Source organism: Lepisma saccharinum, chromosome 11 (assembly GCF_977018435.1).
Source record: "Lepisma saccharinum chromosome 11, izLepSacc3.1, whole genome shotgun sequence".
Lineage (NCBI taxonomy): Eukaryota > Metazoa > Arthropoda > Insecta > Zygentoma > Lepismatidae > Lepisma > Lepisma saccharinum.
The window spans coordinates 72873508-72900093 of NC_139239.1; the positions used below are offsets into that span (position 1 = coordinate 72873508).

Sequence of the window (26586 nt, forward strand, 5' to 3'; positions counted from 1 at the left end):
TTTCCTCCCCCTCTCTCTCTGGCCAAGATTGCAAATAATTGCAGGAATAATAATACCATGATATTTTAGACTGTAGGTCCAGGTCACCCGAACCGGACAACATTTGAGTTAGTGTTTTTTAAGTCCACTTTATGTGCAGTAAGACTAATCGGAACTAGACCTAAAGAGTTTTAAAGTGTTATCCGAACCACTTGTGCCTCCAGCGGGTATCGAACCCTTGAATACAAACCCACCTACCACTGAGCCATAGAGAAGACCCCAGACGACATATTTGCACTACAACAAGCAAAAATAAATTCATATCTGTGCATATGGGAAGTCCAATACATAGTTGGTAATATGTGATGTGATCAGCACCAAACATTTAATTTTTATGTATGTCCGTGTTTGCCCGACCCTGTGGCCGAGTGGTTAGCACATCGCGCTGCGACGCCAAGGGTCCCGGATTCGAATCTCGGTCGGGCTTGGTTGTTTATGAATGTCCATTCATCCATTTCATCACTCATCCCTATCTTCGCAAATTAGCCAAGAGGTACAAAACGCGAAGTAAAATAAACTAAATCAATAAATCAATCATTAAGTTCTGTGTTGCAATCATGAAATTACATTTTAATTAACTTTTTTTTTCTATCTATCTCTCAAATCTATATAGTCTGTTCATATTTGGCATGTCGGCCATTTTGTTTACGTAGCAAAAAAATCTCAAGCCATTATTTTTTTGCGAATGCTTGTTGTAGCCATAAGTATAATTGGATATAGTTGTCAGATTTTATTTAATTTGAGGTTTAATATTAATAAGCGTACATAAAAACTTAATATTTTAAATAAATAAGATTCGAATAACTATGTACTTCCACTAGCTTTTGCAATAGCACAGCGGTAGCGTCGTTGCACAGTTCGATACCCGCACAAGTGGTTCTTGAAACTGTAGGTCCAGTCCCGATTAGCCTTACTGCGCATAAAATAGACTTAAAACATCAAATCAATCAGTACTTCCACCAGCTTCTGCGATGGCGCAGCGATAGCCTTGTAATCAAGGGTTCGATACCCGGTGGGGGTACAAGTGCTTCTTGAAACTGTAGGTCCAGTCCCGATTAGCCTTACTGTGCATAAAATGTACTTAAACATCAAATCAATCAGTACTTCCACTAGATATCAAAAACACGCAACTCTCCTCTATTTTTTTTTTTTTTGCATTCTTCTAACAATTTAACACATTTATTTTTTGAAATATGCCTCGCACACATATTTCCTACCTACCAACAACGGCACACGGAAGAAAAAAAGATATTCCAGTTACCAAGATGCATGCTTCAAATATACTTATAAATCAAAGCTAACTCATGCAAGCTAAGAAACAAAATTACTTACTTTTGGAAAATACTGAAGAAATACTCTTCACTAACGTTCAAAATAAAACAGAACTTTCTACACCAACGCTTTAAGTTTTATACGGTTTTCTAATGAGGTCAAAAGTGAAATGTTAGCCAACGCAACGTGGACCAATAGAAATCCGAGCTACCTATGCTGTTAACTGACGTCAAAATTGTATACGTCAGTAGAGCAGGAAGTAACTTCCGTCGAGGTTACAGCAGGTTGTTAACATCAGCTCTGGCAATTGTTGAGAAATAGTGACGTCAGTAGGGCAGGAAGTAACTTCCGTCGAGGTTACAGCAGGTTGTTAACATCAGCTCTGGCAATTGTTGAATTTGTGTCATTGCGTCAACGTTGATAGCACACGCAGAGAGAGAGAAAACGAAATTGTTATTTTTAGATATCCACAGGCAAAAGCATAATATTTTCAAATACGATATGACAGTCGCTTTTTTCGATACCGAAAAACTAAATACAATAAGTATATATATATATTTACAATATTAATGTTTATTTAACAATATCTACCTATGATAGATAGATAGATAGGCGCGCGCGTGTGTGTGTGGCGCTTCGTTTCCAAAAGAGGTAAGTTTACAAAGGTCACGATATATAAACATTGGTGACCGGGACTTGGAAAATTGCGATAAAATATATTCATCCTTCCCCCTTCACGCAGCACACTCGATTTCAAATATCGCTACAATACCATTTTTACATCATGAAAACTAAATTTACAGAAAAATATCGTAACAGGGGGCCAAAACATCGTAGGAGAGGTCCCCGTTAGGTCGTAGCAGGGGCCAGGGATTTCCTTAACAAAAATAAATTTTGATTATCACACACACACACATATTGTAGAAGATCACACCTGAGAGTTTTAAAAACAAAAACACATCGTGGCAGATTACGCTGAGAGCAAAAGCCTATTAGCAGGTTGTAGTAGATTACACTGAGGGGGAGTTTACACTAAGAAGAGATAGTCTTATAGGAAAATATCGTAAGTAATTTCAAATGTAGGTCAAAAAGCGAGGTTAGCATAAGAGCAGGAGGTAAAAAAATAGCTTAAAAACTGATGCCAGAGCTTTTCTTCTGTCTAATTTTCTCTCATTGTAGGTTATTTTAGCCCGTAAAACAAATTACGCTGAGAGCAAAAACCTATTAGCAGGTCGTGGTAGATTACACTAAGGGGGAGTTTACAATAAAAAAGGGGGGGCAGCCTTATAGGAAAATGTCGTAAGTCATTTCAAATGTAGGTCACAAAGCGAGGTTAGCAAAATTTGCCGAAGGTAAAAAAATAGCTTAAAAACTGATGCCAGAGCTTTTCTTCTGCCTAATTTTCTCTCATTGTAGGTTAGTTTAGTCCGTAAAACAGTTTACGCTGAGAGCAAAAACCTATTAGTAGGTCGTGATAGATTACACTGAGAGGGGGGGGCCTTACAGTAAGAGGGAGGCAGCCTTATAGGAAAATATTGTAAGTCATTTCAAATGTAGGTCAAAAAACGAGTTTGGCAAAAAAAAAATAGTTTAAAAAGTGATGTCAGAGCTTTTTCCGTCCATTTTTATCTCATTGTAGGTTAGGTTATACCCAAAAACAAAAACCTTGGTGATTTTTCGAGTGAGGAGTTGGCAACACTGCTCATGCCTTACGAGAGAAATCCATTAAGGCGAGAAAGTAGGTCAAAGGGCGCAGCCAGAACGTACCAACCCACCTACTTGCGCCCAACACCGTCACTGCCAAACACAGGATTTTTTTTTGGGAGGGGCTGAAATTATAAAGGTGGATAGTGCATAGCTGCTTTCTAAGGGGGGGGGAATACACAATAAGATATTTCGTAAACTTATAACTTTCCGCTCTCATAAATGGCATTCAGTGGTCATTTTAAGGTCAGGGGTTGCATAACACTGACTTTTCCTGAGTTCTTCACTGCTTTTATTTGTAAATGTTCATTTTTCTCAAAATCCGGAAGGGGCTGTAGCCCTTTCAGCCCCCCTTTGTGTACGAAAGTGAACACTGTATGTGGAGAACATGAACGGCAGGATATGAATACACTTTGTCATGTATCGTGCTAATTTGACACAATTGTGGTTATACGTACATATATACGTATATTGCGCCAACACTGCAATACATCTAACATGACAGTGTCTTTTGAATTGAACTTCCACCAGCTAGCATAGAAAGAATAGAACTCATAGCACTTCAGGTAAATTCACTTTGAATTTATATTGCATATCTGGAGGCGTTTTCGTGTCAAAGTGTAAAATTAAAATAGCATAATTCATGTTATTTTGCGATCCCAAAACACTGAAAACTTACCTCCGTAACCTACCCAAATACAATTTAAACACTTTTTGACTTCCTCAACCTTTTGGTGTTATCCTTAAAACGAAAATTTCACATCCTTACTAACATGTCCTTTACCACTAGGTTTACAAGCGATACGTTGTCTTCCTAAGCCGAGATTTCACAGCCAGGATATAAGACAGGGAGGAAGATAAAAAGAAGAAACAGATTACGAAAAGTGAAATTCAATGTCATGGTTACAGAAGACGGAAACGATAGTGGACAAGCTGTGGGAGAGAAAACTCGCACACTCGCAACCTAGTTCTCACCTACAGCCTTGCCGTGTTGCGTTGATGACGACGGCAGAGTCATCGTGCGGAACTTCACCGAAACTTAAGTTCTTTTCCGCTTGGAATACGATTTTTTCCTGTTTTCAAAGCTATTATAGAGCAAGGAAGGGACTCTTTACAAGTTATGAAACGTGAGACTGAGCGGAGAATGCAACGTCCCTGGGCACAGTCAACAACGTAAATAACACCTCTGCAACCCCCAAGTTACTGGGAGGGGGGGAAGGGTGTGCAGGGTCGTGACTCGGTTTAATTGCTGCTGATTAGAAAGGTTTTTCCACGTATCAGAGTCAATTTAAAGTTTCCCGTGCTTATAGCACTGTCATTTATGGAATGTGGGCGTAGGTCCACACACATTCTCGATCTCGGTCATTTTTGAGTTGATGTGATCAGCACCACGCTCCGGGCCCTTTACCCCCAGGGTTGCCCCAGGTACCCATTGAGTTGAGGCTGAGTGAACCTCAGAACCGCTAAATTCCGACCTCAGATCAGCCATCCCGGTAATCGAACCCGGGTTCCCCGCGTTACAGTCTCAGACTAGACCACATCGGCTCTCATCAGAGTCAATATTTTTTCATAAAATATTTTTCAAAGAGAAACAATATACCATTGTGACGTCTTCATCAGCTGAATATTTCCCAAATGTTTTCCTCTAGTCATTGTTAATAATGACAATAGAGGGACACAGGGGAAGGTGAATATATTTGTGGGGGCCAATCACAAGGATCGCAACTCCACGTAAGATGCTTGTTTTCAGTAAAATGTCGTTTAACCATTGTCTATGAGAAGGTAGTCTGACCCTTGCACCATATGGCGTTACCATTGTCATGTCCCTTTACGGGGTAAAGACTGATGGAAACATCTTCAGAAATTTAATACTTGAAGCCAGCATACCCAGCATTAAATATGCAGATGTCACACTCCAAGCGACAGTGGCAGGAGTAAAAGAACCCACAGCACTACCAACACGCCAATAGTTAACTCTACAAAAGAACAACTAGAAACCAGCCCTAATAAAGGCAATACTTCACAAAACCAAAAGCCAAATAAAGACGACGACGACATTATATAATTCTCCGATACCCTGTATTATAACTTTTAGGGTTTATCTAAATTAATGGAATTATGCTTGCCATGTTTGAATTCAGCAATACAAAATCTACAAAATTCACCCATAATTTATCCAGTCAAAAACATTGATGCCAACCATTGTTATCAGCCCTCTGATTATATAATTAAGGCTAATTGTCTGCATCAGCAACTGCTTCCTCGATAGTTCAATGGCTCCCGTTTCAAATAAGAACACTGATAAATTATTCTAAATTCTAAAATATGCATCTGTTTAGAATTCCTTCTATAATGTTTCATGTGGATTGTGTGTCCCTTTGTAATTGAGAACAGGTGCATCCCAGAGAAATTTCTGATACAATAGGTCCCAAATCCGTTTAACCAGTAAAGCAATGCATTGTCAACAACATGAAACCAGGGTTGTTAAAAGTCCAGGAATTTTAAGTACTTGCACATTCAATTCCGGTCCAGGAGAGAAAATCAGCAATGGGATCTGGAAGGCAAAGAACCTTTATATCTGTAAAGTATTTGAATTCGGTCCAGGGACCTATTTTCCGTACCAAATTAAATACGGTTCAGGAACCTTTTTTTCCGGATCAATTTAAATACGGTCCATTAACCTTTTCTCCGGATCAATTTAAATACATTTCAGGAACATTTTTTCAATGATACAATACCCAACTTGAACCGAATTTAAATTGTGCGAGAAAAAAGGTTCCGGTCCTGTTGCGGAACCCAATAGAATTTATGGGTTCTTGGACCTTTAACAACCCTGTATGAAACTGCATGCATGGTATTTACACCCATGGAGGGGCGTAGTCCCCTTCGCGACTAATTTCCGGACGCCCAGGGGGCGTATAATATTTTGTGTGTCGAAGTGTTTGACTAACCTTCAGATCTGGTCGGAGTCACAGGCTCACCTACCGAGTAACAAAAAAAATGGTTATTGAGCTCCAGTGATTAAATCCTATAGAAATGGGTTAAGGAGACCTTGGGTGGTACCGTATGTAAGAAGTGGATTCCTACGGAGACGTATAATGTTCCAGTTCCGTCAAAAGCTGTTCTTGCCGTGACTTGCAAATTGTTACATGATGCAAGTACTTTACTCTTGCTTACCCTGGCCGGGACCCGTGGCGGAGTGGTTAGAACATCGCGCTACGACGCCAGGGGCCCCGAGTTCGAATCCCGGCCTGGACATGGATGTTTGTGAGTGTCCGTTTATCAATTTCATCATATCATCACTCATCCCCATCTTCGCAAATTAGCCAAGAGTGGTACAAAAAGCGAAGTAAAATAAAGCAAATCAATCAATTGATACTTTCCCTAAGGTTAGTAGTATTAAATCTACTTGATAGCAGGTACAGTCACCGCCAATAAAAAATGACCTGCCCTAGATCCTGAAATACTTCCTGCAATGTGTTATGTGTGCTGCCTAATTCTAGGGCAATGACCAAATTTGCTATCGAAAAGTTGCCATTGGAAATTGCCCATTAGGCAACATACACAACGCCGTGTAGGGAACTGAGTATTTCAGGATCTAGGTGTCCTGTTTTTTTTTTGCCGTTTATTGTACTTGCAAAGTATTCTTGCTCTATAATAGAATAAAATCTTAGCTCCATGTATCTGTTTCTATTTTTCTTACTTTTGCTTCCTTTTCTCCCTCTCTTGGTCATTTGAGACGATAATAGTGGACTCATTAAATCGATGATGGGATCAGGGGTGCCGACTTGTCAAAATTATTGGGGGTGGCTCTGATCACTGAAATAAATTAATGAATGACTCACTCCCTCCCTTTTTTAAGTTTGGACCTCAGTGTTCTGAATCTCGTAAAAGCCAATGAATTCTTCAAAAATATTAAAATTTTCATTCACAGTTCGAATGCAGAATGTCAATTGTTCACGGATGGATATGTCACAAGATTCGTCTACCATAATAGCAAAATATTCCCAACTTTTAATATCTGCTTCCACGGAGCGCAAAACAGATCTCCCTAATATATCAATGATCTCGTTCTGAATGTCATGTGAGAGCCATTTGTAGCCCGAACGTCCCATCTACTATCCTAGTTCATGCACATCTTCTTTTGAAACCTTTTTAGTAAAAATGTTAACAATACTCATAATTATATACTTAATATATAGTAATAAGTCATATGTTTTGCTGTCTCTGGTCATAGCGCCCCCAAAGTTGATGGTTTAGTGGTCTCAGCTAGAACATTTCAAATGTGTATTTAAAGTTAAGTTCAAGTGGGACAATTCAGAGTAAACTTTACAAGAGAAGCAAAATAATACATTAGATTACAGTGTGTCCACAAGATTGTTATCCTAAATGAAACATTACCAGTCAAAAATAGATTTATAGCTTTACTTTTACAAATATATTACTTTCAAGTACAACTCCTTACCATTTCCCATTCATTCTCTAGTGCTACGGCAATTATCTAGCCTGCTTGTTAGCTTTTTGAAATTTACGTTACTCTTCGTCTTCTGATTCGTTCTCGTCATTGCTGAGGAAACGCGGTACTATGATCCAATTAAATCCGTTCAGTATGCTTTTCCATTTATGAATGACTTCTGCATTTCTTAAGGAAATCTGTAGATTTTTTTGATAAAATAATTAACTAGGTCCAGCTATTCAACTGCTATCCGCCCTCATCCAACCTTGCCTTGAAGAGCTAATTTCTCGAAACTAACGTGACCACGACACATCTTTGCCCAAATAAGAGCTCTTTATCATTAGATCACTTTACGTTCATTGTTCAGTTTCTGGGTTTCAAAAATATTATTTTGGGTGTTAGAAAACATTTGGCTTCGTTGTTATATTTTAACGTTGGTTTAATATTTGTCTGTATTAATCACAATGAATAAAAATGTAGAAAAGGGAACATGAGAGGAAACGTGTAAGTTATACGGCCAATAATAAAAAAGAAACTCTAAAGGGAGAAATTTTGATTTCGAGCACTTGAAATGGAAGTAGCAACTAATTCTGTAGAAGTATAATTGAATGATTGATTGAATTGGTGTTTAGATTCACTTCATGCTCAGTAAGGCTAAGTATTATTACTTGATTGAACTATTTACAGCTGCACGGAACAAGCTGATTTCATGATTACATTTAAAGGCTATTCCATACTAGGATACAGTACATTTAAGAATTTGGCATATAAAATTTTCTGTTTGGTTGACGACACAGTTTGGAATATGTGATGTAAGTAATTCAGAAATTATGCGTGAAAGTCAGGTTGCTGATAGGTGGAGGCAAAACAAGCATAATGCCCCAATAATAATAATTAAAGGTGGGAAACAGAAGGTGATCAACTGATATATTTCTTTCGCTTGTGCGACAGAGTACACTCACTAGTTTTGAGACATATTTCCAGGACTTAGCAGTAAGTTGGCATGCACTGAGCTTATACACCAAGGTTTCAGGAACGTGACATATTGAAATAATGAGGTGTCTGCCATGTGCATGGCATGGAGTTTCACGCGGGTCAGCAGTATTTGATGCACTATAACGTACAGTCACGGACACTGCCGGCTTGTAATGAATACATTGACTTTCAATGGAATCGTTACAAGCTGGCAGTGTCCGTGACTGTACCACGCCGATCGTATCCTTGAGGGAAGATGTTTCGCATGAATATTTTTCCACACTGCAGGCCAACGAACTTCCGGGTTTCTTGCAACTATTTTACACGCCTGTTGAGACGCTGCACGCATTCCTCTGTGCATTTGCGACACCACTGGAACTGGCAGGGTAGGAGTTTGCAACAAGGCATAGCAGATTTCCACTAAAGTATCTCGGAGGTACCTCAGGTTGTGGGGGAGGGTAGTAACGTTTATGGGGGAATCCAATTGTATGTGAGCCAAGCAGTCTCGAAGGACATGACTAGTAAGGCTATCAGGGCGCTGAATCATCGTCTCTATGTCCGCTTGGATGCGGAGAGGCCAACGAGAACGTGAACGAGGTTCAAGCCTCCGCCTGCAGTAGGTAAACACAAGGCCTCGTGATTAACACGTAGAAACTGTTCATTCCACACGAACCAGTTCACTGCACTCTTCAGCTTTGCTACATGAAGCTTGCGCATCGGAAGTATTTTGGCCACAAACCACACTTCCGAAAGAGCATACAAGTTAACAAACGTGACTCGTGATTGAAAACTGAGGATTCGAAACTTATGAATTTAGAGCACTGCTTTTATTTACACCTCCAATCACTCGATCATTTTATTTGATCATTCTTTGCAGAGAATGCGCAAATATTACACCATGTATTTTTAAGGTGGTAACAACAGGGAAGTATCGTACGGGTGTGTGTGTCGGGTCGGTACTTAATTGCATCAGACAAGATTTTTGTATATTAATGTGGAGGCCTGAATGCACACCAAATTCTGTCGTTAATTTATGTACCGTGGCAATATCTTCATGGGACTTAACAAGAAAGCTGACGTCATCGGCGTAGGCTAACACTTTTAGAGATTTCAACAGAATAGAAATGCCTTGTAACTGAGCTTCCAGTGAGGCAAGCAGGGGACGTAGTGAAATACAAAATGCTAACATTGATAAGGGATCGCCCTGTCGTACACTGTAGTAATACGATGCGATTTTGTCAGGAAACCATTAATCTGTATTTTCGATTCGGCGTTGTTATACAGCCCGTGCAGGGCTGAGAGAAATGTTCCCCGTGTTCCTAATTTTTGGAATACGTGAAACATGTAGTTATGGTTCAGTGAGTCAAACGCACGTTCGAAATCCAGAGCTAAAATGTTTCAAAGAATCTACTAGGAAGCCCATCTACTCCAGGGGCGTAGAACGGCTTCCCCGCTTTCACCGCTTTATACACTTCATCTAAGGTGAAATCTGCATCCAGCGTAGTTCGATCAGCGGCTGAGAGTACCTCCGAGACTGCTTCCAAAACTGTTCCGTAATTGGAGGTATCAGATTCGTTACGCGGAAACATCGTACCAAAGTGATCATATATTTTACCTTGTATGTCTTTGGGCGTTATGATTTTATTACCAGCATCATCTGTGAGTTCAGTGATGACATTTCTTTGGGCATTTTGTCGTTCTTGTAGAACGTGACGGATCGAGACAGATTCTTGTGGGTCAAAATGGGGAAGTCTACTTCTAATTTGAGCACCTAGGCTTTTGTGAGCGGTCATGCGTAGGAGGATGGCTTGTATACGTTTAATTTCTGTGTGGACCTGTTGCCCTGCTGATGCTTCTTCTATTAGTTCCCGCAAGACGCGATAATAAAAATTATATTTGTTACGCCAGTCACGGGACTGTTCTTTACAATATGATAAACAGAATCTCTTGACTGCCGGTTTGAGAAACTCGTCCCACCAACGAATGATGTCAGTATGTCGCGCGAGTTGCGTCTCCCTAATTCTCCATTGCTCGTGGAATGCTCGTTTGAAATCATCATCTGAAAGAATGGAAGTATTCAGTTTCCAATAACCATATCCTCGAGGCACTAGGGGGATATCTATGTTAATTGCCATTATCACCGCCAAATGGTCCGAAAAACATTTAGGTGTGAGGTAAATCGAAGTTACTTTCTGACGCAGTAACGTGGTAACATAGAACCGGTCCAGGCGGGACGCACAATTGTCTCTAATATATGTATACCCTCGCTTACCGAAATGTTTATCTGTCCAAACGTCCACAAATTTAAAACCAGACATCAATTTTTGTATGGAATTTGATGTGGAAAAACCAGGACGTTGATCTTGTGGGAGCAGGACGCAATTAAAGTCCCCGCCACATATGATATGTTCTTTTGCACCCTGTAATTCGGCCGCCACGTCTGTCGTCAAAAAATTATTTCTCCGATGTCTCTGATGAGTCCCAGATGGAGCATATATATTGCAAATCCAAACATTTGCCACTTTTTCGCACATATAATTCGCCCGTTTGGGTGACACGCAACGTTACTGATCGGCACAGTGTTTTTCGCGAGAAGAGTAGTCCCTGTTGCCTGACAATTTGCATTGTTATACACTACTATGGATGGGGGCAAGTCAAAGTTTGTCACTTGGACCTCCTGGAGGAAGGCTATATCGAGGGACGACTGGATGAAAAAGTCACCCAGAGCCTCTTGTTTATTTCGGTTTTGCAGTTTATTAATGTTAATCGTGGCTATTCGGAGTGTTGTAAACATAACTAATTGGGAAAGCCGAAACATTATCAGGGACACTCTAGCCCTCTTACTGGCAAGGAGGTCGTTGTATACATTATATCAGACGTTAACACAAAAAAGCAGGAACACTATCACACGCATAATTAATTTTCATCAAGTAATTTACTTTCACTAGCACTAACACTAGAACTTAGATTATTAACACTTTGAGACCGGGTAATTCGCACTGGGTAGGGAGAGAGGGGGCGTTGGTCATCAATCTTCTTGGTCGGTGGTTTGATTTCCGCATCCCTTTGAGAACTTTTCTTACGCTTCTGCTTTTTCTGCTGCTTCTGCTGTCCTTCCATGGATAGCTTCCTTCTGGTAGCATCCATCAACGGCGCCTGTGAAACAGAAACAGGCTTCGCAGGGCTTGGGCCTTCATATGGAGTCAGCTGGATACCAGAATTGTCACGCGCATTCGTCCGGTCTTCACACTTAATTTGGTTGTCACCCTCTGGTAGATCTTCATGTAGTTTCATTTGGACAGATTCTTCCCGTTCCACTTCATCAGCCCATAACATTGAAGTTTCCATGATTTCGTCAGTCGCGTTGTTCCCCGAAACGGGCACCACTGCAGGATCGTCTTTCGGTGCTTGCTCCGTTGACGCTGTTGGTACATCACCCTCTGTCTTCTGACTCAATTTCGTTTTGGTGGGTAGTGGCAACACTGTGGGTCGCGAGTCCAATTGTGTTTCTTGGACTGTGAGTTGCGTTGGTGGTCGATTGACACGTTGGGCATAGGTAATGGGTTCCTGATGTGCCCGTAGATGTAGATGTGCCCGCCTGGACTGAGGTTGAACTTAATACGGTAGGACTAGTGCGTCGTCGTATTTGGGGACACGTGGCTGCTGCGTGTGTCAATTCGTCACAGATCTTGCAAGAAGGCTGCTACCCATAATATGTGACCCAATATCTTGCACCTTGGATCATGACGTAAGACGGTATTGACTGCTTCAATACTATCATCAACACTTTTATGCCCGTACGGGTACGATAGATATGTTCGTCCGAGTAAGTCTCATCCTCGATAGACTGTATTCTCCATATTTGACGAGTACCTCAGATATTGCCTCATCCGTGACTCTTCCGTGACATGTAGTCGCACTATTGTTGCTATTCTGTCAGCCCATTCCAGTCGTACATCATGATCACCATCCTCATCACGAAACACCAACATTCGTCCACACTTCCGTAATATTTGCTCACCTAACAGGAGTGATACCAGTTTAATGTATACACACTTATGAAAATGGTCAATTTCAATGCTTAGAAGCTGGTCTTCGGTGAGAGCAAGCTTTTCACTAATCCATCGGTGTAACTTCACTGACGTGGGTCTCTTTTGTGCACTCAAAAAGGACAACTTTAACGTGTTTACACGACTTATTTCCATTCTACAACAATAAGAATTGCTTCGATATGACTCTTAACTAACACTCCCTCCTACTCACCAGTACACGGCCACGTACGTACCAAGATTCAAGCGCGACTCGAGACGATGTTGCCCGTACGGCTCACAGTGTTCAATTCTCACAATCTAGCTGGAAAAAATTCCTAAGACTAGTTGTCTTGTCCTCCATTGATCTTATTAACTTCGTTTCATAATATTTAGCCATGCTTGGTATTGCTGTTACTCCTGCGCACTAATTTTGCCACCGAAAGTGACGTAGAAAGTTATACTATTCAGACTAGTTTCTAAATTTCGGATGGTCCTTATAACTGAAGTACTTTAGAATAAAAAAAATATTTGTGTGGTTGTAATGAGCTAGAAAGCTGTCACATAATTGATACTGACAAATATGAAATTAATATTTTAATTGTTGATACTAGTAAGATGATATTATTAATCGCACATAGAATAAATGATCAAATGAAAAAATGCACTTCAAATGAATTATTATTACTAATATTATTTGAATTACAAAAGATGATTACACATCAGGTCAATGTTGAGTCAAAACATTTAGATTGCAATGATAGAATTGTATATACTGTATCTTAATCAGTGTCCTCATCCATTCCGCTCGCGCTGCTGCTCCCAGAACTGTCGGATGCTGGTATGGTGGAACTGCCCCTTCTTTGGAGACCGGATGAAAGCAGACCTAGAACTGCTGGTGACAGTGCTCCGGACTTTTTGATTGGGAACTTTCGGCGCGATGATATTACCGGATCCGAGGACGCAAGCAGAATGTGCAGCAAATCATCATTTGTTGCTATGACCTTCCCTGAACTTCCTAATGTCCTTACGTCTTACCTCCTGTACGTCCTCTGACAGCTGCCCGATAGGCAGGATTCAAGACCAAATAATGTCTGCACCATGTACTAAAATCTTGTGAGGCTCCGCACTGGATCTGCAACTGCCTTGATCTTCGTCCTCGGGCCATTCTCCTGGAACAACTTCGTAGGACGGCCTGGACCACATCCACTGGACGTACCAGGAACACATCCATATATCTCTGGTGGAAAACTGATTTGATAATTGAGCCATTGTGCGTTACCTCACAAAAATCTGTCTTTATGCCTGTTACTCTTCAACCATCGGGCCCTAATTTTCACACAATACAGTTTAATTACACTGACAATGCGTTCTTCGACTTCTGGAGGACAATCTTGTATCCCCAATCTATCCACAACAAATCTGTACAGTTCTTCGCTTCTGTTTTGGGGAGAAGACTGCAGCCATACATCAAACAACTCCCGCCTGAACAGGGTGCACTGCGCAAAAAAAAACTATACGCTGTTGTAAATCGCGCACCTACGCGCACGTAGTGTTAACCTTTTACGCAAGCGGGAAGTTCGTTACGCAACATGTGCAAATTACACGGGTGCACTATATGGTACTTTTTTTGTAATCCTTCGTCAAGTTTTGACAGGAATAACATAATACTTGTGTAGCACCATTTTTCACTTAACATTATTGCAAACAGTACTTACGATATGGCTACACAAACACCCCGCACAAACACAGCAGAGATACCCACGTTGCCACTACACGCGCCTAAACATGAGCTACTCCACGCGCGAACTAAATGCCTCTGCGCGTGGTGCCTAGTGACACGAGGTTCATCTAAACATAACTTCCGGTTCAAAGTCAAATGAAAAACAATCATCACAATTACCCCTGGACATTTCCTAACACACCTGTGTAGCAGTTAGCCGTGAATACAAAATTCGAAAAATGATTTTTTTCCCAGCTAGATTGCGATAATTGAACACTGTGCGGCTGCTTCCGCGAGACTACCAGACTGAACCTACAGCTTAAAGTGGGATCGGAACAACTATGTGCCTCCACCGGGTATCGAACCCGGGACCCCTTGATTTGAAGGCAACGACGCTACCACTGCGCCATCGGGGAGGCCCAAGAAGTATAATTAGATAAGAGAATTCGTGAATGAAAACTAATGTTAGGAAGGAAACAGACTGGATTCATGGAAAGTGGGGAAGCTGGTAGTATGTAAGGTGAAGGAAAAGTTGGACACATGTTGTAATGGGGTGCATGAGCTAAAATGACTTTATGTGGTCAGAATTAATTGATTGATTGATTGATTTGTTTAACTTTACTTGGCTTTTGTGCCACTTTTGGCTAATCGCGAAGATGAAGATGAATGGTTATAAGATGAAATTGGTGAAAAGACAATCACAACACACAAGGACAGCACACAAGGACAGCACACAACATGAGCTCCACGGAGGATTATACTGGCCGTGAATTCAGACGCTACAGCCATTTTGCTATTCTGCAAAATGTAGTCCAGGGTGTACTACTTGATTGATTGATTGATTTGTTGTTTTAAGTCCACTTCCTGCATAGTAAGGCTAATTGGGACTGGACCTACAGTTCAAAGTGGGATCCGAACCACTATGTGCCTCCACCGGGAATCGAAACCCGGGACCCCTTGATTACAAACCCGTCGACGCTACCACTGCGCCATCGGGGAGGCCCTAGGGTGCACTACTTGGAAGAGATTTTGACATTTAGGTGCCTGTAGAAAGGTCACCCCTTTCATCTCTGATAGAGTGAAGGAAGAGTAAAACAAAAACTATATCAATGTTATCACTGCTATTCAGTTAGTTTATTATACAAAAAACACATGTAAAATGTAAATAACAGAAATGTAAAATACACCTAACACGTCAACTACGCTATGGGGTGCATGACTACGTGAGTAAGCTCCGAAAGTAACCAAATTCTTGATACGGGTCAAGTATATTTCCTATAGATTCTCCCAGTGGAGAATTGTTGAGACCTAGACCGTATGTTTGTTCCAGTCCTGCATGGTTGCCGACGTTTCCTCCGTCTTGTAGCCCAGCGAACGTGCTTTCTCGAAGTCCACCTGCTGCTCCTCCGAGACTGCCTGTTTGGCCTGCTAGACTACCTGCTCCATGAACGAGACCACCTGTTACTCCTCCCAGTCCACCTGCTCCACCCACGTAACTACCTGCTCCTCTTCCCAGTCCATTTACTCCTACGAGACCACCTGTTATTCCTTCCAGTCCGCCTGTTCCACTGGTTAAACCTCCTAGTCCACCTATCGCGTCGAAGAGACCACCTGCTCCTCCTTGCAGTCCACCTGATCCGCTTCCGAAACCTAAAGTTCCACCTGCAAAACTACCTGCTCCTATTGGCAGATTGCCAATCAGGCCTCCGAGACCTCCGGATCCGTAGCCTATATTCTGCCCTCCGTAGAGTCCTAATGGAGATTTATTAGCACTGCCAGATAACGTGTAGACGCGGACATTTTGAGACGGTTGAAGGAGAGAAGCAAGTATGAGGATGGAACTCTGAAACGAATAAATGTGGTATTAACCTACAATCACTATCAGTCTTATTTATACACATATTTATAGTGCTGAATAAAAGTGAAACAGAAGTAGAAGACAAATATAAATACAAAATTTTTTGGGAAAAAAAAAAACAAAAAAAAAACACTATTACATGCCCGCCTAGCGTCGTATGAAGTGGGTACCTGGAGGAAACTCTGGGGGCTAAAGGCGGCCAAGGGAGTGGTGCTGATCACATCACCCCCTTTACGCCTTAACTCCACACCCCCTGTACGCCTTCATGGCGTGGTGCAAGCACAGGGGAGCACTTTACTTCTTTTTATACTTGATATAACCATCTCGGGCATTTAATATATTTACATTATAACCCGAGCCAACCTTCGGAGTGCACAGCAGCTACGAGGCCAGAGTTCCCGGGTTCGAAACCCGTCCTGGGTTTGGGCGTTTTTCGTGAGTGTTCCTGCATCAATTTCATCATAACCTCATCGTAATTAGCCAAAATGGCAGAAAGGCGAAGTAAAATAATTCAAATCAATCAACTCGTTATCACCGTCGCGATTAGCCAAAAGTGGCAAAAAAGCAAATTGAAATAACCTAAATCAATCAATCGATCAACATTATAACCATCAGTATGGCTGGTGGTGGTAGCTCACGAGCTTCCTGGGCGATTGAAGTTCATAATGAAGAAAGAGCCAATTTATTTTCTCTACTCGCTTGTTGCAAATAGCATCAGAGTTAACACACTTCGAAAAGTGCGAGCGAACCTCGGTCTACGGGAGAAACTAGGCACACACTGGTGAAGCGAAGTAAATGGCAGGTGAAGTGACGTGGTAACATTTGACGTTTTGCAATTTAACCTACAATTTTTAATTGTCACAGGCAGACGAAACAGATTAGATGAAAGCAATGTCGAAATTTGTTCTTGTGAAACTTGCAGCGAGAGTATTCAAATGACATTAAGTACACATACGACCTTCAATTTAGTACAAGTGTAATTGATTGGGGATAAAAATAATTTGAAATAGTTTGTGTTAAACTTTTAATGAATGTGTTCAAATGACGAAAATTATTTATGGCTTATAACAATTTACATATGAGGGGGTTCAGAGCACAATTGGCGTAACTCTGTTGTCGTGGAAATGGACTTAGAACTGTGAAGTATCAACATTTCAGTGCTAGAAGTAAGTATCTCCCAAGTTTCAAATTCTTACTCATAGAGGCACCGCTATGATTATGCTCCAACAACTGAATATGTATTTTTCTCAACATTGTCTTAAATGGAGTTACGACATTTGTGCTTTGAACTTCACATATTTGTTAATCCACACAATTTCACTTTAATTTTATGGGTTTCTTCAGTTATTTTTTAAAAAAATCTTCATTCTTTGGCGTTGCGGCCCTTGTATACAGTCTTAGCCTTCTCAACAATGCAAGTCCATTCCTGGCAGTGTTGTGCCTTTTGTCTCCATCTTCTTGTCCCCAGTATTCTGATGTCTCTCTCCACATCATGTATCCATCTCATCCTGGGTCGCCCTCTTCTTCTTCTGTCTCCATGCTTTACGGAGAATAATTTCTTTACTACTCTGTGTGCGTTCCGAAAGTCTTAACGAAACGAACGAATCGAACGAAAGTAACTGGCCTAGTGAATCTGGTGAATCCAGTTATTTTACAGACTTATGAGACGCTCTAGACGAAAGCGCAGGCGCAGCGTTTTGTTTATAGAAATTTGCCGCATGGCGTCCAGCGGAAAGACATGTCCTTCTGGCAGAAATAAACTCTGCTGCGAACACTGTTATTCATTTTAATCACATTGTAAGAAGAGTTAAGGCACACTCATCTTGCCATGTTGCTTCATATCGCTCTCTGTTAAGATTATAATAACATGTACATTTTCCGAACTATACCGCGTTTGTTAGAACCTGTCCCGTTTCTCGCGCTAGCGATCTCTCCACAGTTTCGGTGCCAATGAGAAACGAGGAAAAAAATCGTCTGCTGGGCAGCGAGGAGCGAATGGAAGCCAGAAGAGAGGCGCTTACGTAGACGCTGTTGCGACGTTGCGTATTTTAATTGGCTGCCTGGCTTTGACTTTCCCCAGCACCGACCATGCTTCGGTGTGTATATTTTCCGTATTAATTTCCTTTCCTGAGTCATCAGAAGCCGAGGGTTTTTGTGAATTTTTGGATTTTAAGTCCACTTTATGCATAGAAATGCTAATCCGGACTGGACCTATAGTTTGAAGTGGGATCTAAATCATTACGTGCCTCCAGGTCTGCTGCGGAAGACGCCCAGCTTCCACCAAACACCAAAAGTAAATGCTAAGAGACCTAAACCTGCCCCTCTCAACCTAATCACATATGCATTATTAGACTTCAGCGGAATTGGTTGGTTAGGGAGCTCTTAGCATTTCGTTTTGGAGTTTAGTGGAAGCCGAGTGTGCCTCGCACCAGACCTATATGCCTTCACCGCAGGGGCGCCGACTTGTCAAAATTATTGGGGGCTCTGATCACAGAAATAAATTAATGAATGACTCACTCCCTCCCTTTTTTAAGTTTTGGCCTCAGTGTTCGGAATCTCGTAAAAGCCAATGAATTCCTCAAAAATATCAAAATTTTAATTTACAGTTCGAATGCAAAATGTCAATTGTTCACTGATGGATATGTCACAAGTTTCGTCAACCATAATAGCAAAATATTCCCGACTTTTAATATCTGCTTCCACGGACCGCAAAACAGATCTCCCAAATATATCAATGATCTCGTTCTGAATGTCATGTGAGAGCCATTTGTAGCCCGAACGTCCCATCCACTCTCCTAGTTCATGCACATCTTTTGAAACTCTTTTTAGTAAAAATGTTAACAATACTCATAATTATATACTTAGTATATAGTAATAAGTCATGTGTTTTGCTGTCTCCGGTCATAGCCCTCCAAAGTTGATGGTTTAGCGGTCTCAGCCCCGCCCCCCCAAAGTTGATGGTCTAGAACATTTCAAATGTGTATTTAAAGTTAAGTTCATGTGGCACAATTCAGAGTAAACTTTACAAGAGAAGCAAAATAATACATTAGAATCTCTTAAGCAAAATTATTTGGGGGCTCTGCTCCCACATCGATAACATGGGGGGGGGGGGGCTAGAGCCCCCCAAGCTACATGGAGTCGGCGCCTATGCTCCATCGGGAATGTTCGGGACCCCTTGACGTAGCACTACACCATCTGGGAGTCCCTCTCAGAAATAGAGCAGGTGCTTCCATACGCACACACATCTCCCCACACCCATATGGATGCATATCGCATATCACCCAATTGTAGAAACAATTAACGTGCATAAAAGAGACGGAAAACAAAGAGATTTAATTAATAACCACTAATGATTTCAACAATTTGAAATATAGGTTTGCAACAAAGAAAATTGTATTTCACTTTCGTTGTTATGTTATCATTCTTCAATTGAACATAATCACATTACTTCACCAGACCAGAACCTTTATGAGTGATAATGGCAAACGTGATATGAACATCAATTATCACTGTACTTTAGAAAAAAATGCTAATTGTTGTAATCAAGATTGTACTTTCCCCCCTGTCGGTGAATTTACAATACTTTCTTTTCCTTCTTGAGGTAAATGAGCGCATAATGCATGCGTCACTGGTTCCTTGCAATATAATATTTTGTCGTGCGTATCTTCAAATTGTTTAAAACGTTCCGTGTTGTTAAAATTATCTTGCGGGGAAACTACAGGAGATAATTTTGGTGTAGGGATTTTGGTATACACACCCCACCCCTAAAATGTTCGCACCTCCTATACAGGCAGTAGTAACTAAAGTTTTCGTCCATATCATCAGAGTTGTAATAATGAGTCCGGGTTGGATCCATTATTAAAATTTATATTGCATAAAATATATTTTTCCAAAATATATCGAGATTAGCCAAAAGTGGCAGAAAAGTGAAGTACAATGAACGAAATCAATGAAACCAAAATAATCACTACATTTGCAACCCTGTAATAATATATATCTTTTCTATGTAGCACATCAGTTAGCAAGAGCTTGAGAAGTTCCCTCATACCAAGTACAAGGACAAACGTTTGTAACCATTATAACTATTAGCCTATGTCGCCATCAGAGACCACTCATTGATCTACTGAAATCATATTCTAAGCAAATTACCGCATTTTCATCGCGCTACGACACCAGGGGTCCCGGGTTCGAATCCTGGCCTGGGCAAGGATATTTGTGAGTGTCCATTAATTAATTTCATCATATCATCACTCATCCCCATCTTCGCAAATTAGCCAAAAGTGGCACAAAAAGCGAAGTAAAATAAATCAAATCAAATCAAATTACCGCATTTTAAACGCAATTTAAATAATTCAGTAGGCTATCTGTCAGATGTAAGTCCCATGTACTTTTTATTGATTTATAGCAGTCTCGAGATGGAGAGATGGAAACTGCTCATGAAACATCCCCCAACCTATCCACAAACTCAACCAAGCAACCCCCCCCCCCCCTCGTCCCTAGTTAGGAACTCCTACATCGAGCACTGATTGACGGACCCCGTGGCCGAGTGGTTAGCACATCGCGTTGCGACGCTAGGGGTCCCGGGTTGGAATCCCGCTCGGGCTTGGTTGTTTGTAAATGTCCATACATCAATTTCATCATTTCATCCCCATCTACGCAAATTAGCCAACCGGAAGTAAAATAAACTAAATCAATCAATCGAGCACTGATTAAAGGCCGAATCACACGGAACTGGATATCCAGTTAGTTGATTTCTGGCTACCTGCCCGGATGTAATGGCTGCCTGGCTGGCTGCTTGACTGGTTTGGAGGAATAGGACATGTTCTAATTGCTACTGGCTTTCCTCGACTGGATTCTGTGGAACAGCCAAGCAGAGCAAAGTTTGGCCATGTGAAGATAATCTGTGAGTTTGCAAAGGGGAGTTTTTTGTCTGTGGTTTCCGAATGTTGCCTGTTTTTGTTAGTTTCTCGATATAAAAAAAAAGTAAAGAGATGGCGTGCAGTGCATTCGTGTTCAGTTCATTAATATTTAGGTATTTATGCAAACCGATGAGATGTGTACGTGACAAATACGTATGTGTGGTACTGGCTCATCCGCTAGTTTTCGCCTCACACGATACTTATTACCGTACTTGTCGGTATACTGTTATTCAGACAATCTAAAAATATTGGACGAGCGATTTGAAGAACATTGTAGGAGAATAGCTACTACTGTTATTAAAAATTAAATTGAAATAATTAATATAAAAGTATTTATATGGACCAGAAATTGGCTCGAAAGGAAGTATGATAGCCTAATCAAGATGTACTCAACAAGCTTTTTAATTAACTCTGGTATGTATATCCACACATGAAATTAGCAGGATTCATTCATAAAAATGTATATTTTCTTTAACTAAATATGTCAAACATTTAATACACTGGTAACAATAAGGATTTTCATTAACGGCTATCACATCACATTTGTTGTGTACAAATCTCATCGCTTTGGATAAATTCCTAAATATTAAAGAACCCGAATGCACAGGCATCTAGCCAGGGGGAGGGCTAAGGGGGCTGAAGCACCCTCCCCGAAATCCTTCAAATATCTAATTCAAATAGTGTATAGTGGTAATTAATTTTACTTCATTAGCAGGAATAAACATTAGTCGAAAAATAGTTTAGTGTATAACAGAGGAACCAGGTTACGTTTTTATATTCTACCATTTAATCCAAAGAATAAATGGATCCACAGCTTCCAAATCTTATAGTTTTCTTTGTGAGAGGTCACAGAATATAAACTTTATGAGTAAAATTTGGTCCTAACTATTAACGGAATGTGCCGAAGTTAATAACAAAAATACTACAATGACTATGAATTTCAGTACACTAACTACAAAATGTAAGAAAAAAAATGACAACAGTGTTGGGTATTCACTCATAGGGTGGATCGAGTAGCATAGCATCTCCATTCATATAATAACAATTATTATAATAACAATAAATTTAGAATTAAAATTGGTTTATTTTTAATAACTTAAAATAGTTATTATTGTAAAATGACAATTATAACCATGGTAATAATTAGTTTTCTCATTATTGTTTCTACTAATCAAGTTTTATCAAATATTTCTAGCGACGCTTGTGCTGTTAAAGGATGAGCCCCCCCGAAATAAAATCCTGCCTGCGAATGCACATTATCTCTGTTCTTTTCTTTCATTGAGCAGCGAACAAAAACAAACACAGACACGAAATTTTATCTTTCCAAACTCACATATTATCTTCATATGACCAAACTTCGCTCTGATTGGCTGTTCTACAGAATCCAGCAGAGGAAACCAGTTGCAATTAGAACACGAGTTAATCAAGACCAGTCCAGCCAGCCAGGTAGCCAGTCCGGCGCCAACTAGGGCATTCCTACTAGAAATCCAGTTCCGTGTGATTCGGCGTTTTTAGTAGTCCAATCTAGTTCGGGTTCATTGCACTTTGGATATTCCAGTGCCGACTGGTACAAGGAAATCGTGTTCAGTCTGTAACAAATGCCTGTCTGCCGCTTTCATCGTTCATTTGATTGGTTAGCAAGTACCATGTGACTATACACCACACTGTACACCGCTCCAGAACGTAGTGCAAATGGTGCAGACACCAAATATACTACATGGCACCATAGACGACTCAGTGTTGCACTTTCTAACCAACTACAATATAATAGAAACGTGAATGCTGAAAGCAGTCACGAGGTGCAGCCATTTAGACGGGGCCAGTATGTTCTGCTAAAGCTTTCTGTGGGAATATGGATCACGTTCGGTTCACATGGCTTTCTTAAATAACATTTTATGATTCTGAGTAAACAGTGGTGCAGCCAGACTTCCTGATATAGGTGGGCCACTAAATGGCTGTCAAAGATTTGAATGGGCCACATCGCAAAATAAAAATGCAATTTGATATTCAGATTATTAAACCAACTTTTTTCACACGTATTGAAACTGACGGAAAATTTGAAGTTGTCGGATTTCTGCTTTTGTTTACTTGTATGCCTGCATTGATGTTTTATTTATATTATCTATAATAAATATGTACGTACAATAAATAAGAATGGTTGAGGTAAACCAGGTCAAATTTTGAGAATACGCCACTAGCCCATATTCTACTGGAAAATTATAGGGAACATCACTGCGAAAACAAGTAGTAGCTATGGAGGCTATTCGGCGGATATTTACATTTCTGTGCTTCCTTGGCGCGGGCGGGAACTTTACTTCCGGTTTTCAATAGAATAGCATGGACAGTGTCTTAAGAAAAGGCGACAATCATTGTGTGGCTTGTGGCTACAACGCAAGGTTGGGAACAAATATTTTTTCTCGGGTATTTATACATAGTTTTCAGACAGATCCGATACGGAAAAATCAGTGAATTCAGGCGGTAAAGCGAAAAGACTGGACACAAACACGAGGGAATAGGTTCTATAGTCGACACTACATCACCGGAGAAATTCAAATGAAAATGTTTTACGTGTTTCGAAAATCATAATCGTCTAAGGCACATGTGTTGACTATATTTAAAAATTTAAACTGTTTATAATCATCCAGAATTCCAAAAAATATATTATTTAATTTAATGTAATCAATGTAAACTTTATTAGTAAAATAAAGTCTTTTCTTGAACGAAACTTGCAAAAGTTAATAATAAAATACAATAACTGTGTATTTCAGTATTGTAACTGTTGTGCTGGATATGCACTCGAATAGAATTAATAAATAAATAATAATAATAATAAATTTAGAATAAAATTTGTTTATTTCATTAGTTTTGTAATTATTTATTGTATCACATTTTGTAATTATTATTATTATTTCTACTATTCTACTTTTATTACTGGCCTTTACTGCCCCTATAAAATTTCTGACGACGCTCTCTCTAAGCCATATGATAAAATTAATCTAAAATTAAAGGGGCTGTGTTTGATTACACAATGTCGAAAATTATATATTTTACTGTTGTAAAATTGAAGTATTTCAATGTTTATAATTTATGTAAGCTTTATTTCAACCTGCAGAAGTCTTAACACGAAACTATTGGTAGAAGATCAACATTGTCTTGGAAAATACTATTATTTACCCGTAAATATTCATCCAATGGATCCGGGAAATTGCCAATCTTTTCTAGGTACCTTTGTTTCTCTATATCACTCAAAAATTTCAAGTGATCCATTTTGTATCCGATCTTTTGTAAGAAAATAAGCTCGGTGATGATCTGTATTCCAAGTTTACATTGGAAAATTGGCCAAACCAGAAGTTCTTTCCCCGCCATCTATAATCGAATTGCCTGATCGATTTTTTTTTGATTACTCAGGAATAGCACCCATATTCATCTCTCTGCAACTCATTTTTAAAGATTTTAAACATGCAACACCTCTATCATATACTACACAGAATATAATACTTTGCAAAACCTTGAAGTTAAAACGCCTGTGATCGCACCCAATGGCGCTGTTAATTACTGTGTAAACTAAAAAAAAAAATAAGTAACAATAACAAACCAAGACGAATGTAACCTTTGCAAGACTTGATTTTAAATTTAAATTATTTTTTTGAAAACTTAAAAGTGCACTTATTGAATATTGAAACGAATAATATTATTTGGTACACTTACGAACAACGTGCGAATCATGGCGTCAGGTTGGCCAGTCGAGCTGTTTACTGTTATTTTAAACCCTGAAACATGCTACTTGCGCCGTTGCATTCAATACAGAGCGCATGCGCGTCCGGTGGAAATCGACCGAATCATTCGCCCGCTTGCTACGTTTTGAGGAGCAGTCATCGAATCAACGAGCACAATGATTTTTACGTCACGCATGGGATGCAAGGTTGCCGTTTAGGAATTCCCACAGCAATCGTAAAACGCATCTGCATTTCTAATAACTTTCTTTCGTATTCTCTCACGCAACAGCCACCTTGACTTAATTAATATCTCGGCCTGTATGACATTGTTGTGATGCAATGCGGGGACAAATTATTAAATGTACAGTTGGCATCAAAAGTAGTAGCAGTGTTCCCTACCTCTGTTTCGAGTTTTTAGGGTTGTCGATTTAATCGGTTAATTTAACTGATTTAAAAATTCGATTAACGGATGAAATGTGTTTAATCGATTCGATTATAATGTAACACAGTTGTAAGCCTTGTTTTCATGTTACAAGAAACACCACAACTGAAGACTTCTTATTCAGTCTACATGAACCTGACTGCACATTAGTTACTTAGCAAAACAGGAAACTTTATAGGCCAGGTTTCAATGACCCTTGTTTACCTATTCACTGATTGCTGGTTATTGGAATGTTACTACATGGTATTGTCTCAAAAAAATAAAATTAGAAATGGTATTAGTTGGTTTTACTTCAAGTAATAAACGCTGTTTAAAATCGATTAAAATTTCATAAATCGATTAAATGCATCCGGTTAACAGATTAAAATTTCTGGTCGCTATACAATGTTAATTACATACCTACATCACTTATCTAGATGAATCCATATCAAAATATAATAATTAGTTCCTTGACCAGTTTAAAAAATAAATCATTTTTATGTTGTTGTAACTCTTATGCAAAGCTAGTTCATAATAGACATTATCTTCTTTTTTATTTAACTTTGTCCAAAAATGGCGGCCATTTCCTCGGAATGGGAACTGCTACTGAAAAAAGCAAGATATAGGACAAGATAGTATGGATTTCTCTCCATGCTTCAAGTGAAAGTGTTTTTTAAAGTTGATTTTTAAACTAGATACGATCTGTAAAATATATGGTGATTCCACATCAAGTTACGGCTAATGAAATGGAAATTTCGACTTTTCCTAACACAAGTAAAATCTTCAACATGTACTGTTCCCGCTGATGTGTTTATGTACGCCATCGGAAGTACAATAATAATACTCCCATAAGCGTGTTTTCTCCTCCTACTACAACCATCCAGCACTCTGACCTCTCTATCCCCAACTCGCTGTGGGGAAAAGTCGGTGGGGTGGTTGGGGGGGGGAGAACTCTCGGGTCCTCGCGTCTGGCTGGACGCGAAAACTGTTCCTCGTACCTTTAAGCGTAGCAGGGTAGTGTTGGAGTCTACCAGGGTAGTTAAAGGTACAGGAAGCCATACATTCTAATGGGTTCTATTGGGTTCCGCTGCAGGACCGGAACCTTTTCTTCTCGCACAATTTAAATTCGGTCCAAGTTGCGTATTGTTTCATTGAGAAAGGTGCCTGGACCGAATTTATATTCAGTCCGAAAAATGTTTCCTGGACCGTATTTAAATTTAGCTGGAAAGAAGTTTCTGGACGATATTTAAAGTGATCTCGTAAAAAAGGTTCCTGGACCGAATTGAAACACTTTACAGATGAAAAGGTTCTTTACGATCCAGAACCCATTTACGCTTGCTGAATTTCTCTACTGGACCGGAATTGAATTTATTTAAAAATCAAATCTGGATCTTTAACAACCCTGGAGTGTACCCGTTGTGTTATCGCTTTTGTGGGTTGTCCTTTTTGTGATCGATCTTCGTTGACTCGTATCC

The 26586-nt window shown here is 40.0% G+C and overlaps 2 protein-coding genes across 2 annotated transcripts in view; one reads left to right on the top strand and one right to left on the bottom strand.

Moving 5' to 3' along the window:
- Window positions 1–26586, top strand: part of LOC145995311 (uncharacterized) — an 89163-nt gene that overhangs the window by 37491 nt on the left and 25086 nt on the right. The gene's annotated exons all lie outside the window — the stretch shown is intronic.
- On the bottom strand, window positions 15304–24801 carry LOC145995310 (uncharacterized). Its single transcript, XM_083131915.1, has 2 exons — window positions 24683–24801; window positions 15304–16040 (listed from the first exon to the last, which is right to left on the bottom strand). The coding sequence occupies exons 1-2, from the start codon at window positions 24698–24700 to the stop codon at window positions 15417–15419; spliced, it is 642 nt and encodes a 213-aa protein (XP_082988041.1). The 5' UTR covers window positions 24701–24801; the 3' UTR covers window positions 15304–15416.